The 18,867-nt window shown below is 40.4% G+C and overlaps 1 protein-coding gene across 2 annotated transcripts in view; it reads left to right on the forward strand.

Moving 5' to 3' along the window:
- LOC126184342 (zinc finger protein rotund-like) overlaps positions 1–18,867 on the forward strand; it is an 883,010-nt gene that overhangs the window by 679,777 nt on the left and 184,366 nt on the right. For both annotated transcript variants that reach the window (XM_049926719.1, XM_049926721.1), the window contains exon 4: positions 1,566–1,611. In XM_049926719.1, coding sequence (XP_049782676.1) covers positions 1,566–1,611 — 46 coding nt within the window. The remainder of the gene's footprint in view (positions 1–1,565; positions 1,612–18,867) is intronic.

Consider the following 18,867-nt stretch of genomic DNA (forward strand, 5'->3'; position numbering starts at 1 on the left):
CGACAAAGCTCGCATTTGTCGGCTCTTGCTACCTTCGGAATTGTGTGAATGATGTTTGTTCGAAAGTCTAATGGTATATCTCCAGTCTCATACATTCTACACACCAATGTGAACAGTCGTTTTGTTGCCACTTCCCCCAGTGATTTTAGAAATTCCAATGGAATGTTATCTATCCGTTGCGCGTTATCTGATGTTAAATCGTCCTAAGCCCTTTTAAATTCTGATTCTCGTACTGTATCCCCTAACTCTTCCCTGTCGACTCCTATTTCTTCTTCTATCACGTCATCAGACAAGTCCTCCCGCCCATAGAGGCCTTCAATGTACTGTTAAACCTATCCGCCCTCTTCTCTGCATTTAACAGTGGAATTCCTGTTACACTCTTAATGTTACCGCCATTGCTTTCAGTTTCACCGAATGTTGTTTTGACTTCTCTATATCTTTAGTCAGTCCTTCTGACCATCATTTTTTTCCCGGTTTCATCACATTTTTCATGCAGCCTTTTCACCTTATCTTCTCTGAACTTCTTATTTATTCCATTCCTAAGTGACTTGTATTTCTGTATTCCTGAATATCCCAGAACATTTTTGTACTTCCTTCTTTCGCCGATCAACTGAAGCTCAAAAACCAAAAAAATGGTTCAAATGGCTCTGAGCACTATGGGACTTAACACCTGAGGTCATCAGTCCCCTAGAACTTAGAACTACTTAAACTTACTGATTTGCAAAGTATCCATGTAGATGTAAATGTAGATTTCCCCTTAAATTTCAGGGTACTAAGAAACTGTCGTTTTCTCGACGACAATATTTTTTTACAAAATAACTGTAAGACCTGAAATGGAATACTGTTGATGTGTCAAGTTTTACACCAAGAGAGTTTGATCGGATAAGGATAATGGTAGTGGAATTACGTACACGATCGTGCGACTAGCGGGAAAGTGTAGGAAAATGGTGTAAAATCTGAAATGATAGTCAAAGAGGTTTAAAATATTTTAAAAGCCTATTTAGAAAATTCCCGGAACCGGTTTTCAGGGCGTAATGTTCGAATGTTTATCCTATATATAGTTCTGATGGAAACCGTGAAGACAAATTCAGACTGATAACAGGTCACATATTTACTTATCATCAGTTGTTTCTCTCTTTCTTAATTAGCAGAATAAGAAGGACAAAGGTAATATACTGTAAATTGAATGCAAACCTTTTGTTTTTCCATATAGTTATATGTGGCCCAGTGCTCATATTAAGAAACCCTACTACATAATACATGACCTTGTCTTAGCATTTGTCAAATAGAGTAGATATAACAATGCGATTTTGTCTTTAAAACCGATACAGACTCGTAAGACTACAAGGTGATGTTCGATGTTTTTAATATGGCACTGTAAAAACACCGTTGTTAGGTTGTAGCTCTGATACAGTGTACGACTTACGTTATACTGATTTCAGAAAATAAACTGTGAATGCTTATGTTTAAGAGAAATTGTATTATGTAACTTGATTCTTCAACGTGATGTCTATGTTTAGGCCAAAACAAAGAGTTGTATTAACGCCCATGTTTCTTATTTTCAGGCGAAGATGAGTACGCTGGATCAACATAACCATTCCATGCAGAAAGGTTTGTGTATTGTCTCACATGATTACGTTTGTCACATGAACCAAGTGTTTCTCTCTTAAATGTGTAGATGTATCGAACCGTTAATTTTTGCTGTGCTTTTTATTGTGCAATGTATTAATCTATAAAGCATAAAAACTTTTTATTTCTAATTTTCATTCAATATTTAATAGATAGTGACAATGCAGAGGCAAAGCTATCAATATCATTATCACAGCCCTGAGAAGAAGTGATGTCTTAAAAATCTTGCCAGTCAGAAACTAACTGAAAATATGTATTCTTTGGGCGATCATGCCATTTTTCTGTATTTTATAAAAGAGTGCAGGTCCACTACATTTATGACAGTCTTCTCCAAGTTGTACACATATGGGTCCTTGCCATAACGTGCACCAGTAATGTCCGTGCTACACGTTCAGGAATAAAAAAAAATGTAGATCCGCAACTGAATTTTTCAAACGCTGTCCCGTGTTGACTTTAGAATAGTAGAATTATTGTACTATTCGTGATTGACGTTAAGTTCTACGACTGTTGTCACTGAAGACAACGTCCTGTCGATGGCGAAGTTATTAGAGATTGACAGGACTGGACAAGGATGCGGCAGAAAATCGGACGTGGCGTTGCAAATCCCAGCTATGGTTTACGTAATATACCGTCACTATCAATGTTCCTATTACACTTTCTTGCCGTTCGCTCGAAATAATTTTCGCTTCTAACGAGGTACTCCAAATGAGTCTGTGCGCTAGAAGTTTACCAGCTCAGTCGCGTATCCAGTCCAAAAATGAGCAAAATAGTTTTACTAAATTACTATCTGGAACTGTATCAAAACCTTTCCTATGCATTGAGCTGAGCTGAGCTTTTGATTTCTACATTCTTCGGTATCTTGCGAAAGAAGGGGGTGACCTTGGACTATCTGGTTCGCATTTTGTTGAATTCATACTGCTTATAGTTCCTAAAGGAATTCCTCAAGAAGCCGACCATAGTCGAGCAGGTAACTATTATCATACAACAAACTTGCTAATTTTGTTGCGGAATCAATACAACTCTGTCTTTCTTCGTTCGATGATCTATAGCTCGGATTGTGGAATTTTGGTACAACCGTCATTCGAAAAATATTTCGACCTGTTCTGTCATCTTCCTTCTCGACAAATTTATACTAAACGACGTTTTCGTCAGTTCGAGTTAGTATTAATGCCAGAATTGGTGCAGTTACCTTACATGAGAATCACACCCCCTAACCTTACTTTCCTTCGGTCAATAGTTGGCTTGCAGATTTGTTGAGGGTGGGTTGTTTGGGGGTAGAGATCAAACAGCGAGGTCATCGGTCTCATCGGATTAGGGATGGACGGAAAGGAAGTCGGCCGTGCCCTTTTGAAGGAACCATCCCGGAATTTGCTTGGAGCGATTTAGGGAAATCACGAAAAACCTAAATCAGGGTGGCGAGACGCGGGATTGAACGAATGCGAGTCCAGTGTGCTAATCACTGAGCCACCTCGCTCGGTTGCAGATTTATCGCCGTACTGTAGTAAGGGACTCAAGATGCACCCAGAACATGAACGTGAGATTGAGATAACCTTGACACTAAAGACAGCTCCAACCCCTGTCAACCCGATTCCCTAAACGACCTGTAGGACGTAACGTTGTGATTCTCAACAGGGCAACACAGATCAAATAAATGGAGCTTTAAAGTTCTAATTACCACCTGGAAGAGGATGCGGTTGGATTGGTTGCATTTTACCACAATAGTTAATGTTTTTTATTTTGCCAGAATGGTAGTAGAAACTGATGTAATATAGCTTAGAATGCTTTGCAACTGCGCTGTTCAGTCTACGATAGTTCTCATTTTCCTTCCTTAAATTCCATTTCCTGTTACAGACTGTTTATAAAAGTACTATTACATAATATCTTTAGAGAAGAAAATGTTCTTGATTTAAGACGCCGTAGCTTTATAGAGAGAATTTTGGTATGGTGGAATGATATTCGAGATTCTTTCATTCTACAGCTTACTGTGATCGGAAACAATTTTTTAGTAGCAATTACCACCCTTTGCTAAGTGGAAATCGAATTAGGTTTTCTAGCTCGATGAACCTTCATTACTTGTGGATTAAAGGTAACAGGAATTCTTAGTTAACATCAGAATGTTTGTGGCCTATGTTTAGTTGTTAAAAGCCATTAGGAACGATACACTTCCGTAGTTCGAAAGGTGTCGGACTGTAGCATCCCGTGAGCTGTGAAATAAGTATTTCAGCGATGTGTTCGCCAAATCTAAAGCCAATCGAGATTCCGAAGCCCAGTCAAGGATTGGAGTCACGCTCCTCGCACGTGTTTCTGCCTTGCGCCACCTCAGACACGGAGAAAGTACGGCGAGCATATGTGAGCGCAGCGCCGAGGACCTTAACACTGGAGGTGGACGCTGCCTCACGAGAGGGGAGTTATCCATTGGTACTCCCCTAACCTCCTCCACTGCGGCTTTTAAAACACTGGCCAATAGGAATCGACCCGACTCATTTCTTTTATTTCCTTCCTCCTCGTCCGACTCCGAGGAGGAGGGGAAGTCCAGCTGTACGAACTAAGCTTTCGAATGCCAGCCCGGGTCCAGTTGGCAATGCTTTTGATAGTTGTTCCGGCTTGTTCCACTTGCGTTGGATACATTGTTCGTTACTTGCAGTACTGATCAGTTTTCGGTAGTACCCTTAACGTATCTGGAACGTCGTTCGGTTGTTGTGGTACTCGGGAGTGAGCGTCGTGTGCTGGCCGACAGGTTCTAGCGCAGTGAGAGCCGAAAGAAAGTTCCCGCATTATGTAAAGTGCAGTGTTTCGTTAAGTTAATTGTTGCCCTAGACTGCTGACGTCATTCGTTGGGGGACTGAAACAAGAGCTGCGACTGACGTCACACAGGCAGATGTTGCCGACTGCGATAAGAGGCACTGCATTGTCACCGCGTGGATAATTGTGCGGCACACTAGGGCATTTGTTTGTCATTTGTCTCTGCAAAAAGGAAGAAACCATTTCTAATGTCTATTGTCGATACGTTAGACATCAAACAGCTTCCTATAAAAGATCGATGTTGTTGGATCTTTCATTAGAGTACGGTGAGTCAACCGCTTATCGCTGATAATTAATGTGTGCATGCATGACTGAATTATTTTTGAATTCTGTTCTGAAGTATTCGAGTGCATGGAATCCTGTCTTCTGCGTTACGTAATCGTTATCTTAGTCACAAGTGCGATGAAAACGAGATTTATCCGGCTTCCACAACTTGTTTCTCTCTCTCTCTCTCTCTCTCTCTCTCTCTCTCTCTCGGAGGCAAGCACATCACAAGTTTCATAGCGCATTTTCTCTATCGAAAAACTACTATCAGAGAATAAACTGTAACATAAAATGAAAACAAATTAACACTTCTACAGTACTGTCCTGAAAATCGTGCGTCATTTGCTTTAGTAATATCTTTGCATTTCGAAACACACCTGTGTAAACGCCATTATTTTGATTATAAAGTAATATTTAGTGGTAATAAAGATAATATCTGTTTTCCTAACATGATTTCGCAATTTGAGGCGGTCCTGACTAGGTTACAATACCCTTCGTGACATATCTAGTTCATTCAACAATTACTGCATTTCTATATACTTTTCATTTTCTACCCAAAACGTAGAGTGGGCTGTTGCTGTTCTGATCCACAGTGGCTTTCAGACGTAACTGGTTCTTAAACACGAGCAGAACGAGAAAACGCAGTAAAAAATCAAACGGGTCAGACAATCTTTTTTTGTCTTCCACTTCTTCTTCCTCTTCTTCTTCTTTTTCTTCCGTTCGTATTTAAGATCGAGTTACTGGACGAATCGAGTTTGCTTTTCAATAAAAGACAGCAATAACTTCGGTTGCCAAACGGTGATGTTTAATTGTTTACTCACCTAGAACAAAGACTCTTACATATGAAAAGATGTGGTGTGCCAATCCACGCTTGATCGCGTGTATCTCTCTCTCTCTCTCTCTCTCTCTCTCTCTCTCTCACACACACACACACACACACACACGTACTCAGGCTCTGGAACTCGATTATTACCTTCATTTTCCTTCTTTTCCATTACCCACTACGTGTATTTCAGGAATCGTCTAAGTACTGACGGATATAGCATTAAGTCACCAGGCTAAATACCTCAAGGTGAGGCGTGGCAGGGAAAGGCTATGTTTGTGATCGTAAGACTTAAGAAACAATTTAATAAAGCCGTTGACTTTCATTCAAGGGTAAACACACTGAAATCCGTCCCTCCTGGTGCAGCTCTTCTATGGTTTCCACAAATTACAGCAGGTGAATACCAATATGATTTCTTCGTACAGAGAATAGCCGACTTTCTCTCCTCTTCTTACCAAAAGTGAACTTAAATACATCTCTACTGGTCACTGTAGCGCCTAAATATTAACCTGTGAACCATAAGAATGCAAATAGAGGCGCTGATTGGGAAGCCAAAGATGAAACTGTTTACCTCTTCACAGTTCGTCGAAGAATGAGTAAATGCCAGACTAGTTATCCAAAGTTCCCTAGTCCGATCCCCAGTTGGCCCTAAGATGGTTTTCAGTCACTTACCATTTCTTTCATTTCTGGCAACGATTATTACACATGAAAAATGCACCGTGGTTCAAAATCCAGGTTTAAATGCAGTTCCCCCATACAAATGGCTGAATAAGTTAGTTCAGAAGCCGGAGCAAGACAAGGACATACTACTCCCAATTGGACCATGCTTAATAAGGGACTATGGTGTTCTTACAGATCTTCGTGTACTGTACAGCTATATTTCATTTACTATCACTATAGCAACAGTGCATGTCCAAAGTAATGCATGTAGGGATGATCTGACTGCAAAGTAGAATTAGCAGTAATCTGTGAACTCTTTTACGCTTCTGCCCAATTTCTGTGTTATCAAACGTTAATTCCGAGCCTACTCTACAAAAAGACAAAATATGGTTTGAAAATATCATTGAGAAACCGAATGTGACAGTGTAAAACAGGTATTCATTGCAACATCAGACACTCTTCGCTTTAGAATGTAGGTAATGCAATAAGAAACGTACAATAAATATTGCATCAACAATTGATATAATTTATCGTGAAACAAAATGTAATTCTTAAAAAAAATAACGGTAGACGATCATACGCATCTTTTCGTGAGTGAGGACCAGTTTTTCTGATAGGGTTAACTGAAAATTAGATCAAATGTGTGAGAACGCTACGGATTTCCTAACAGACAAAACCCGACACTTGATCCTCAATTGGTAGACGTAGTGAAAAGTGAAATCAGCGTCGCCGTATCTGGTAGGAGCATTCATCACCATCATCACTGTCATGATCAGCAGCAGCGATATGGCAACCTCAGCTAGATACAGGCCTCTTCCAGACTTCTCCATGCACTTTCGTCTTCATATTCTCGAATGTCATCTACCAACCCTCCGTTAGGTCGTCTTCTCGATCTTTTTCATTACATTCATAATTACGTAGTCCATTCGAGTCTACTACCTGACCCTTTTGTGTTATTTCCCAGAGTTCATTTTCGGTGTTGTAGGGTGCATCAACTAATCGAAATGGGTGTCATTAGACGGACCATAACTTCTCTTGTCTTTGAAGACCAAAGATTCTAATTACGTCAGACAAGAATGCCATATAGCTTCCTCGCTATTTTTCCTAATCGTTTTCCAGTTTAAGGAAGAGAACCAAGAAACTTTTCTGTGCACAATAGAAGCATTTTTATTGCTATTATTTCATACAAAGTGGTACGATGTTTAGTCTGTGGTAGCTTTTGAATAACTTTTTGACGCCACATTACTTAGTTGTCGATATGGGAAAGGAAGAGACAGTATTACGGAAACACAGCATCCAGTTCAAAACTTACGCCATGGAAGCTAATTAAGATACTAACATGAAATTAAAAAGTTTACAAAAGCTTGGCTTAATTGCCGGTACCACCTACTGGTGAAAGTGTATGTCCACGGAGCGTTATGGATGTTGTCATTGTATCGTATGTGAAAACGCGTAGTCTGCCGCCAGTTACCGCGGCTGCAGTTGGATCAGATTCCTGCTATCTCATCTCTAGTTTCCACAAACTTATCCAGCGACCTGTATCGTGCGCTGTAGCTTCCTCTGTAATTTAAGTAATTTCTCGAATCTTCACACGATTAAGTCATTTTTACTGATGTCAACATTTTTTCCTAAACTCTATGTGCAATGTGATATTATTTTATGTTTCAGCTGCCACCAGAGCCTATAGATTTAGCCTAAATTTCTAGGAGCACAACGAACTTAACCCTTAACTTTTCCGACCTAGAAGACAGTGGTTCTCCGTTTACCGTATTTTTTTCACGTCTACGTCGATCTAGGTTGTTAGAGTATATCAGTGAGGCTAGTTTGTCTTGGGAATGTTAAATTCTCAACAGTGTTAATAGTATAATGCCCGTCAAGGACAGATGATTTTACACTTTATTTCTCAGTTTATTCAATTTCTCTAACAACATCGTAACACAGGAATTAGCTTAATTTTTTTAAATTTTTCCAGGAGTTCCTCGACAGAGCAGAAGTGGGTAAGCCATGAGGGGACTCTTCAGCTTAGACTTCAAAGTGCGTGGATTGCTGCTAAGATTTTTGAATTATTGTGGTATTTTATTGAAAATGGATGCAACAGAACACTGCACGCCTTTCTGCACAAGAGTCAAGGAGGTGCTATCCAAATGCATATTGGATTTCTGCCTAATATTAACTGAGCGAAAGCTGCTAACTCTTGGGAAAAGACTGATTCATTAAAGAAAATATGTATTGAGAGACTAATGTCAGAATTCCCAGACTTCTGAACAGGGGTCCATGAGAGGTTCGCGAACTTACACCACATATTGCTGGAACCGCCAGTTACTGAGCCAAAAATGCCCTTTCTGCATCAGAAGCGTAACCCCAAAAAATAAAAACTTACGTCATAAGCGAATGAAAATAAACAAAGTGGACCACTTTTCGTGTTGAATTACAACTTATTTCAGATACTGTTCTAATCGTAAATAAAGCAGCGTTTAGTTTTTGAACAAGATCCTGAACATGGGTTTTCCACGACAGCTTACTATCTATCTCAATGCCTAGGAATCTGAATTGTTCAGTCTCACTAATCATATGTCCATTCTGTGTAATCAGAACGCTATTTTTTGCTGTACTGTGTGTTAGAAACTGTAAAAACTGAGTCTTACTGTCATTTAGCATCAATTAATTTTCTACAAGCCGTGAACTTGTCTTGACTGTATTATTTGATACTGTGCCAATACTGCACACAACATCCTTCACTATCAAGCTAGCATCACCAGTAAACAGATTAACTTTAGAATCACCTGTAATACTTGAAGGCACATCATTTATATAAATAAGAAGCAGTATCCGTCCTAGCATCGACCCTGGGGTACCCCCAATAAACTGTACGCTTTTGGGACTGAACATCGTAGCCGTTCTCAGTGCTGCGGAGAATGACCTTCTGACGTGTTTTCTTAACGTAAGAGGTGAACCAATTGTGAGCTACTCCCCTTACTCTATAATGGTCCAACTTCTGCAGTAATATTTTGTGATCAACACAATCAAACGTCTTAGTTAAATCAAAGAGGAGGCCTAGCGTTCGCAACCGTTTAATCCGTCCAGAGCCTCACAGAGAAAAGGGAATATGTCATTTTCAGTTGTTAAACAACTTCTAAAAGTAAACTGTACATTTGATAGCAAATTATTTGAACTGAAATGATCAATTACCTTTGTGTGTGCAGCCCTCTCAATAACTTTAGTAAACTCCGATGGCATAGAAATAGGTCAAAAGCTGACTACATTACCACTTTCTCCTTTTTTAGAAAGTAGCTTCACTACAGAGTACTTTAAGGACAGTTTCCTGACCATTCCGGAGGGAAAAGTTACAGCCGGCCGCGGTGGTCTCGCGGTTCTAGGCGCTCAGTCCGGAACCGCGTGACTGCTACGGTCGCAGGTTCGAATCCTGCCTCGGGCATGGATGTGTGTGCTGTCCTTAGGTTAGTTAGGTTTAAGTAGTTCTAAGCTCTAGGGGACTGATGACCATAGATGTTAAGTCCCATAGTGCTCAGAGCCATTTGAACCATTTTTGAAAAGTTACAGATACGACTAAGTACTGGGCTAACATATGCAGAACAATACTTAAGTATTCTGCTATGCCCTGTCGTATCTATGAGTGTCCTTAGCCTTTAGTGATTTAATTATTGACTCAGACTCTCCCTTGTCGGTATCATGGAGGAGTATTTCAGATAACAGTCTCAGAAAACTATTTTCTAAGACAGTTATATGATTCTCTGTAGGAACTAAACTTCTATTTTGCTATATTCAGAAAGCGATTATTAAATACTGTACATGTATATGGCTTATCAGAAACTGAAAAACTTCTGCTATGCACTGACATCATATCCTCAACCTGATGCTGCTGACCAGACACTTCCTTCAAGACAGCCTTTCGCCACTGTTCTAGGATAAATTCCAAACTTCTCATCGGATGGGAATTTCAACTTCGGCGCACCCGCCATCGTGTTCGAGAGGAGTAGACCAGATGCTAGTTATGATTTCATACTCTCTCGTCACTCACATTGTCATCACAGCCCTAATATGACGCTAAAATTTCACACGCACTCATCACAGTCACCTGTACTTAACAAGGAGAGCTAAGAAACATAAAAACCGCACTTCACGTGGGAAACGGCATTGGCCGCGCGAGGAAGAAAAGACACTGCAATTACATTGCTAACAACCCTCCTCAAGAAACACAACCAATAACGCTATACAACTTTTTTTTTAGTTTTCTCTTCAGTAAAAATACTCCCGGTAACGGCAGGCTTAACAAAACGAAAGACTGTACGTAAAGATCATCATCTTCATGACCCACTATGTAATGACGGTTTTGGATCAAATACGCACACCGGCCATTCCTCGGGCTGGTGAAGTAGATGCTCGGACTGTGGTGTACGGAAACCACACCCCACTGATATCACAATCCAAGGTTGCAGCACTCCACGCCCCTCTTTATCAATGACATCATCAAGCTATGCCCTGTTCTGCTCCCTCTTCCCTTTCACCAACCAAAGAAAATACAAAATGGCGGACTTAACCCAGCTGAGCTAATGGAAAATTAAAATTAAAATCTAAGATGGCAGAACTACACCAGTTGTGCCTTTTACCCTCTCCCCTAATCAAGTATTAAAATGAGACAACTGATCAGAATGTAGCTGCAAGTTTTTGACACTAAGTTAAAAAACACGCAATATTTCTGTAACCTCCTCCTTCACTCTTCACTGACCATCTCCTCCACCCCTTCTGGCTGTCTACCTCCTCAAGCCTTCACTCTTTCTCCATCTTCTCCTGCCTCTCTCTCTCTATCCATCATCTCCTTCCACCCTCTTTGCCTATCAGCTCCTCTCTCTGCCCATCTCCTCCTCCTCCTCCCTCTGTCGATCAGCTCCTTCTCCATCTGTCCATCTCCTCCTCTAATTCCATCTCCCCTTCCCCCTCTCTTTGTCCTTCTCCTCCTCCCCCTCTCCCTGCCCATCTGCTCCTCCCCCTCTCGCTTTTTATCTCAGCCTCCCACCTCTTTCTGTCCATCTCCTCCTCTCACCTCTCTCTATCTATTTCCCCCCCCCCCCTCTCTTCATGTCCTGCTCCCTCTCCCCTGTGTGTAGTTCCAACTCCCACCTCTCTGTCCATCTTGAACTCCCAACTTCTCTATCCATGTCATCACTCTCATCCCAATAGGAGGCGGGTGGTTCTTAACTCATAGTATTTATTTCCAGAGTGTAACTAATATGTGCAACAAATTTGATTGAAATCGCTCCAGGTGTTTACAATGAGCTTTTTACCCATGGCTTTGCCCACATAAGCACATGTCAAACATATTTCACATATATTTATAGTTTTTCACACATATTTGTAGACACATTTCACAACTATATGTAGCGAATTTCGCGCACAGATTCATTTACATACAACTCAATGTTTGAGGTCATATCTAATGAACTATGTGTCGTACAATGATATGTTTTTGTAGGCACATTCGGTGTCATATATGGATACTGTATGATAAATGTGTTGCGAATGAAGTTAGTAGCAAATAATTAATACATTTAAACGTCATGCATGGTGCGGCAGATTTTCACACATCTCAGTATTTACGACATCATGTCTCCTGAACTATGTATCGTGCAATGATGTAATTTTTCTGGTGCATTCAGTGCTGTGTCTGTATACTGTCTGCACAATGTGTCAACAATACTGTTCGTAATAAAGAAGTAATAAATTAAAGCGTCTTACTGCATATGGCAGTTTTACTGCATGAACAGGGTGTAGCAAGCGATAGCCTTTTCTTCCTTTTATCATTTTGCGGGGGTTGTCAGCGAGAAAAAGTTTCGTAAAGGTTTGAAATTATGTGAAATGTCTGTTGTAAGTCATTAAGTGCTCTCATTCTCAAATACTGGATAAATAAAGTATGGGTATTCGCAAATTAATATTAATTTGCCACAACTAGGTTAATTCCGCCATATTGGGTTTTGATTGGTTGAATAGAGGGGCAGCTGGGAGGGGGAGATGAGCTGGCTTGATCACACCATTGATAAGGAGGAGCAGGCCTTGCCACCACCTTAGATTGTGGTGTGAGAGGGACGTGGCCACAGCCTGCCACAGTCTAAGCATTCACCTGACACAGTCTGACAAAACACTGTGGGGCACACATATCTACTATCATAGGATGTCAGGGCCGTCCTTCCATCCATTAAAAAGACATCTAACATCTCTCTGACAAGCCACTTTGCAGATCAGAGCCTTCGTCTCAGGCCTTTTGCGTTCATTCTTAATGGTGCTTGTACCAGATACATTTTTGTTTTCCTTAATTTACAATCACATTAAATATATTTTTCCCTTGTTTGGTGCTTTCGTTTCTTATTTTTTCTCTAAGTATCTATGCAGGCTTTCTTCTTCATTCAATACCTACCTTCTCCTTTTACTCTGAAGCCACATTCTCACAACCATACAACTTCATATGCACTGCTACCACACTGTATAAGATATCATACATTATGTCATTAATTGTTCCATTTGTAAAGCCACTTATTTGGAATTTACTAAACTTGTTACTCAGCTGTTCATCTTCATTACTGGAAATCAAGCATCCCACACAGTTAAACTCGCTGAAGTACTCGATTATGCACTAGTGTGCAAAACTTAAGGACAAAAGTAATTTCTGCATGATGTGTCACTATCATATAACATAGCTCAATGCAACTTGGTGCATGCATGGTAGGAACTGCTGCAGTATAGTATGTAAGTTAACTGAAAGACATACACAATTAAAGAAAGAGAATTGACACTTTTATTCAAAGACAATCATTACACTGAAGTCATCATGATTGATGATGGTCCTCTGATATTACAAATGGCGTAACATGGTTCTTAATAGCGTGTGTGGTCACCACAGATGGCAACACATGCTCTGTATGGTAAGGGGTTCTTGTGGTAGGGCATTCCATTTCTCCATTAGTGCAACAACTGGTCGATGGTCACTGGTCCATGGGGACATGCTGCAATACATCTCCCCAATGCATACCACAACATGTTATTCCACATCTGTAAGGACATCACTTGGGATCTGTAGCATCTTTGTTTTTATTTGTAAATATTTATTGGTGTTTTTGTTTTTCTGGAATTTTTTACATTCTGGAGGATGTCTTCACTATGGCTCTATTAGAATAAAAAGTCTATCTAATCTTAGCTCATCTAAACATGTGTGGGGATTTAAGTTGGAGCAACAGGCAGGCTAGTCAATTCACCGAATATATTCTCTTTCCAAGAGCTCTCCACATTCACTGTTCGATGCAGTCACAGATTTTCATCCATAAAAATGAAGAAATATTTGTATGTATCTCTTACAAGCAGTACTATGTCACATTGACAATGACCAGTGGGAGTACAGTGTTGAAAGATTTAGCAGCAAGGCAATATAACCTTATGTCTCCCTACACCATAAGATCTGGACAACCACAATGATCACATTCAACAATGTTGGACATACCCTTATATGGCGAGAGGTGGGAACACATAATGCACAAGGAAAATTGTCGAATGTGATAGATTTGGCAGACAAGGAGTTATGGTGAGTAGAGGGTCACTGCAGGTCCTGGCCCAAAAATTGCTGACATCAGCATTCCTGGAATTGATGACATCAGCATCAGCATTCCTGGAATTGCCAACATCAGCATCAGCTTCCCCTCCACATTCCCTCTCCCTCCGTCCCATGGTGACCAATGGTATCTCTGTGAAAGTTGTCATGTGCTGAGATAATTGTGTTCATCCCCTGAAACACTGGAATTTCAGCCAAGTTCAGCCCCCAAACATTGAGCAATTTTCATTTCTATGCTTTCCTTATGTGTGCATGATCATTTGTCATCTGTACTTTGTCCAGTACGAAGCAGCAGCAGCAGCAATCAGCCAGAGAGAAAAGCCTAACAGTAAGTATCTGTCAATTCTTTCTGTGATAACAGTATGGTTGTTAGTAGCAAAAGCTACCAATATGTGCTTGTTTTCACAGCACTCCAATGTGGCACAAGTGCAGCAACTTATGTTGTACTAATTCCATGCTAAACTTAGAGAACTACTGCATGTGTGTTTTTACAGACATGGCGACCTGTTGTAATAAATTATGTACATATTATATGTATTTATTGCGTTTATACTTAGGTTTTGTTGCTAGTGTTACAGCCCCCAATCCAGTGTTGGTAGAGTCACAAAAGTCTACTGAATTTAGGGGAAAGATGAGGGAGATAGACAGTAGCCCGTGTCCTGTAAGATGCACAGTATGTAATCTGGATGAACACCATGCCCTGGAGTGCAATCAATATATGCTGCAGGCAGTTTGCACGATACGTGGAATGTAAGAACACCTGGTGAGCAATGCTGTGAATACTCTGTGAAGAAGAAAGAAGGAATAGCTAGAGGGAGTTTGTGGTGTGGTGTGGTGTGTGTGTGTGTGTGTGTGTGTGTGTGTGTGTGTGTGTGTGTGTGTGTGTGAGTGAGTGTGTGGATAAATATATCCTATAAACAATATATCCTATACATATACACCACATACACTGCAACTGCAACACACTTACACCACAATTTCGCAATGTACATGCCTCAGTTATGCCAAAAATATGCCATGTTTATACTGTACATACACCATACTTACATTGCACATACACTGCAGTCAGATACTTTGACAGTATAAAATAATGATATCAGACCAAATTGGAAATTGGTAGACTAGCCCAAAATGCAGATGTAGTGGCCGAAAAGAATTGTGTATGTGTGAATACCGTATATCCATTCTTCCAGATATGCATTTACTTACTGTGGTCTCATCCAAAGAAAAGGGTGCTATAGCAAGATTAATACCTCACAACGAAACCAAAAGAGTATACTCACTGCATGCTGCATTGATGAATAGGTAATGCCAGAGTAGCCACGCCTCCTAGAGCTTTGCAACACTATCACAATCGATGGTCTACTTACAGTTGAGCAGACGAATACTCAGCCCAGTTCTCAGTCAATGATCAAGCCGTCAGCATCGTCTTAGATAGGCCACGAGTGTATAAAATATGTCTCAGGTAGAACTTAATGTGAACATTGTTTGTTGTTCATCAGCTGAAGAGTCTTGTAAATTTGTCTGCATCAAGTGATGCTTTAATATTCAAGAGACAATAGTAAATACTCACAACATTCCTTGACTGTATGAAGCTATGTTAGTCTTCATCTCTCTAGTGTAATAACTAATATTTTACATGTAATAGTTCTGTTCAATATCCTCCTGGAGCAATCCAAAGAACCATCACTGTACTGGCGAATGTATTTTCTTATGGCACAACACTTATTACCCCAGCAGAAAAACTGCAGAACACTGTTAAACACCACACAGGAGCTGTTCTACAACTTATTCATTGATTGATACTACATGGAAATGGGGCATTGAGTACAGTTGTAAATAGTACTTTTTGTTCTTTACACAGGGTCAAACACACATTCTGTTCCCAGCTACAAGATTCGTGTAAACATTTGGTTGCTAAACTGCTACTTCTATGCATAGGACTAGGTGTACAACATCTAGTCCCCCACATTTAGATGGAATGTAGCTTCCATTTTTACAGATCTATATGAGAATGGAGCTTTAAAAACATTTTTCATGTGTCCCTTAATGCAGTAAACGGTCCATTCTGACATTTTAGACCAGGACTCCAACATATGGCTATTTTCCGTTTCTATGGCTGGCAAAAGCACTATCTTCCAAACGGTTTTCTTTGCTAGTGTTGATGATAACGACAAAACTTAGTAAGAGTCATTGTCCCCATGACAGTAACTATGGGAATGCAAAGGATAGCTAGGCATCTCTAGAGATCTGACTCTTGCTGGCAAAGATATAGATAACTAAAGAAGGCAACGTTTCAAGGAACAAGATGTAACTTTTCAATGTGAATACGCTGAATGCAGTATTATATGTGTAAATGTACTACAGTTCCACTGTGCTACATTAATGCATTCATAAAAATATCCGCAATCACCAGCCACTTTCGATCCAGTCTCTAATTATTAATCACCTCTATAACACGTTTCTGATTTGTGTGATGTGTTAATATAAAATATACAGGACTTTTTCGTCTGCATAGTACACTTACCAGGTTGGATCAATCAATTTGTGGTATAATTATCATGAGTAAATATGATCGAAGCCTATTTTACTGTGGCAATGTAAACCCATGCAGTGTTTACATATACATATGTCTGAACAACTAGCTAATTCTGCACACATCACAGATTCTTCATGCTGTACATGGATCGTGATGCAGTTTCATCACAATAGCATGGCACGAACTACTATTCTGCACTTCACATTGATATCAAAGGCTTTTTAATCCAAGCAGTGCATTGAGAAACGACACATGCTGGCCACATGTACAATCTGACACGTATCATCAAGGTATCTCTCTCTCTCTCTCTCTCTCTCTCTCTCTCTCTCTCTCTGTGTGTGTGTGTGTGTGTGTGTGTGTGTGTGTGTGTGTACCCTCTACCAGCACCAGATGGGGAGCTGTATGAATAACAACAAAATCTATATATAGGTATATAGTGAATACAGGGAATGTCATGACGTTATTAATTTATCACAATAGGTCAGCTCATAAATAAAAATACACATGCTATATTTCCCTTAAGTCTAGCATGGAAGTAATACATTGTTAGCTGCTACTCTTATGCAACATTGGAGTGCTGTGTTGCGCACATGCATATTAATACTGGACAAAGTATAGATGGAAAATGATGGCGCGCACACAACATAATTATAAAAATTAAAATTGCTTGATGGGTGGAGGGCTGAACTTGCACACAACTGTCTGAAGCATCACTGCTCCATGGCTCCGACACAACTGGCTGAGAGCGTGATGATATCGACACACATGTAGTGCCATTGGCCACAGGGGAAGGGCAGGCCGGAGAGAATGCTGATGCTTATGTTGGCGCTTTTTGGAAAGCTGTTGCTGATGTCGTGAATCCCACGAATGCTGATACTGACATCAACAACTTTTGGGCTAGAACTAACAACGATCCTGGGGAGTGGAGAGGCATAATATTGCTTAAGTACACTGACTTCCAAACCTTTGAACATGATACGTCCACTGGCCAAAATATTGTGACACTGTACTCCTTCCTGATGTGTATCTTCAGTCTCACTAATCATATGCTTATTCTGTGTAACTATAACGTCAGGTTTCGTTGAACTGTGTGTTAGAAACTGTAAAAACTGAGTCTTACTGTTTTAGCGTCAGTTTATTTTCTACAAGCCATGAACTTACTTCTTGAACTCCACTATTTAAACAGTGCCAACGTTATACACAAAATCCTCTACTACCAAGCTAGTGTCATCACCAAACAGAAATATTTTAAAATCACCTGTAATACTAGAAGGCATATCATTTATACAAATGAGGAACAGGAGTGGCTCCAGCACTGTACCCTGGGGCACCCCCATTTAACTGTGCCCCACTCAGGTCCCACATCATAGCCGTTCTCAGTACTGTAGAAAACGACCTTTTGCTGTCTGTTCTTAAAGTAAAGGTGAACCAATTGTGAATTACTCCCCATATTCCACAATGGTCCCACTTCTGGAGCGATATTTTGTGATCAACACAATCAAACGCCTGATCTGAATCAAAAAACATGCCTAGCGTTCGACACCCTTTGTTTAATCCGTCCAGTACCTCACCGAGAAAAGAGAATATAGCATTTGCAATTGTTAAACCGCTTGTGAAACCAAGCTGTACATTTGACAGCAAATTATGTGAAATGAAATGATCAATTATCCTTACGTATTTCATTTTTATGTATAAAAATGCACGAACGCATCTAACGGCGCAGGTGCAGAAGCTCTTGGAATGAGGGGATATTCGGCGAATGGGTTGGCCTGCCTGTTCTCCAGATTTCAATCCCATTCAGCACGTGTGGGATGCATTGGGAAGGCATATTGCATCACATCCACATGCACCACCGACCACACAGCAGTTGTCAACCGCGATTGTGGAGGAATGGAGCGTCCTACAGCAAGAACTCCTTTCCAACCTCGTGTCCAGCCTGGGAGCACGTTGCAGAGCATGCTGCGCTGTCTGCGGTGAGCCCACACCCTATTAAGAGCCATATCCCGCCGTTTGTTACGTCCAGGGTACCATAATAAATTATGGCGACTTCAGCGTACTTATTGTCTTTGAATAACAGTATCATTTCTGTTAGTCTCATTGCGTATTCCTTTCAGTTACCTTCTGTTCTACACCATAGCAGTTCTTTCTATGTATGGTCCCAGTTTCATAGAGTTATGTTACTTGGCAGTGGCACATCATGAAAGAGTTACTTTCGTCCTTAAGTTTTTCTCACCCATGTACCGGTGCATTATTTTCAATTATGATCTTTGAATGGAGTGGCTATTTCTCGTTATATACCATTACCTTAGAGCTGCTAAAGTATATGTCTAGGTTGTAAAGGTAAAAGTTGAAAAGCTGATTTGGGCCAATTATAAGCCAGTTGTCTGTAAGTATGGTCTGACAATGAGCAAATGAAACTGTTTTTTAAACTGTGTTATCAGTTTGAAACCTATTTCCTTAACCCATCTGGTATTTCAAGTAAAATTGTCTTGTCACCCCTTTACGTGTCAAACAAAATCGGTTTGCTACAAGAGG

This window comes from Schistocerca cancellata, chromosome 4, assembly GCF_023864275.1.
Source record: "Schistocerca cancellata isolate TAMUIC-IGC-003103 chromosome 4, iqSchCanc2.1, whole genome shotgun sequence".
Classification (NCBI taxonomy): domain Eukaryota; kingdom Metazoa; phylum Arthropoda; class Insecta; order Orthoptera; family Acrididae; genus Schistocerca; species Schistocerca cancellata.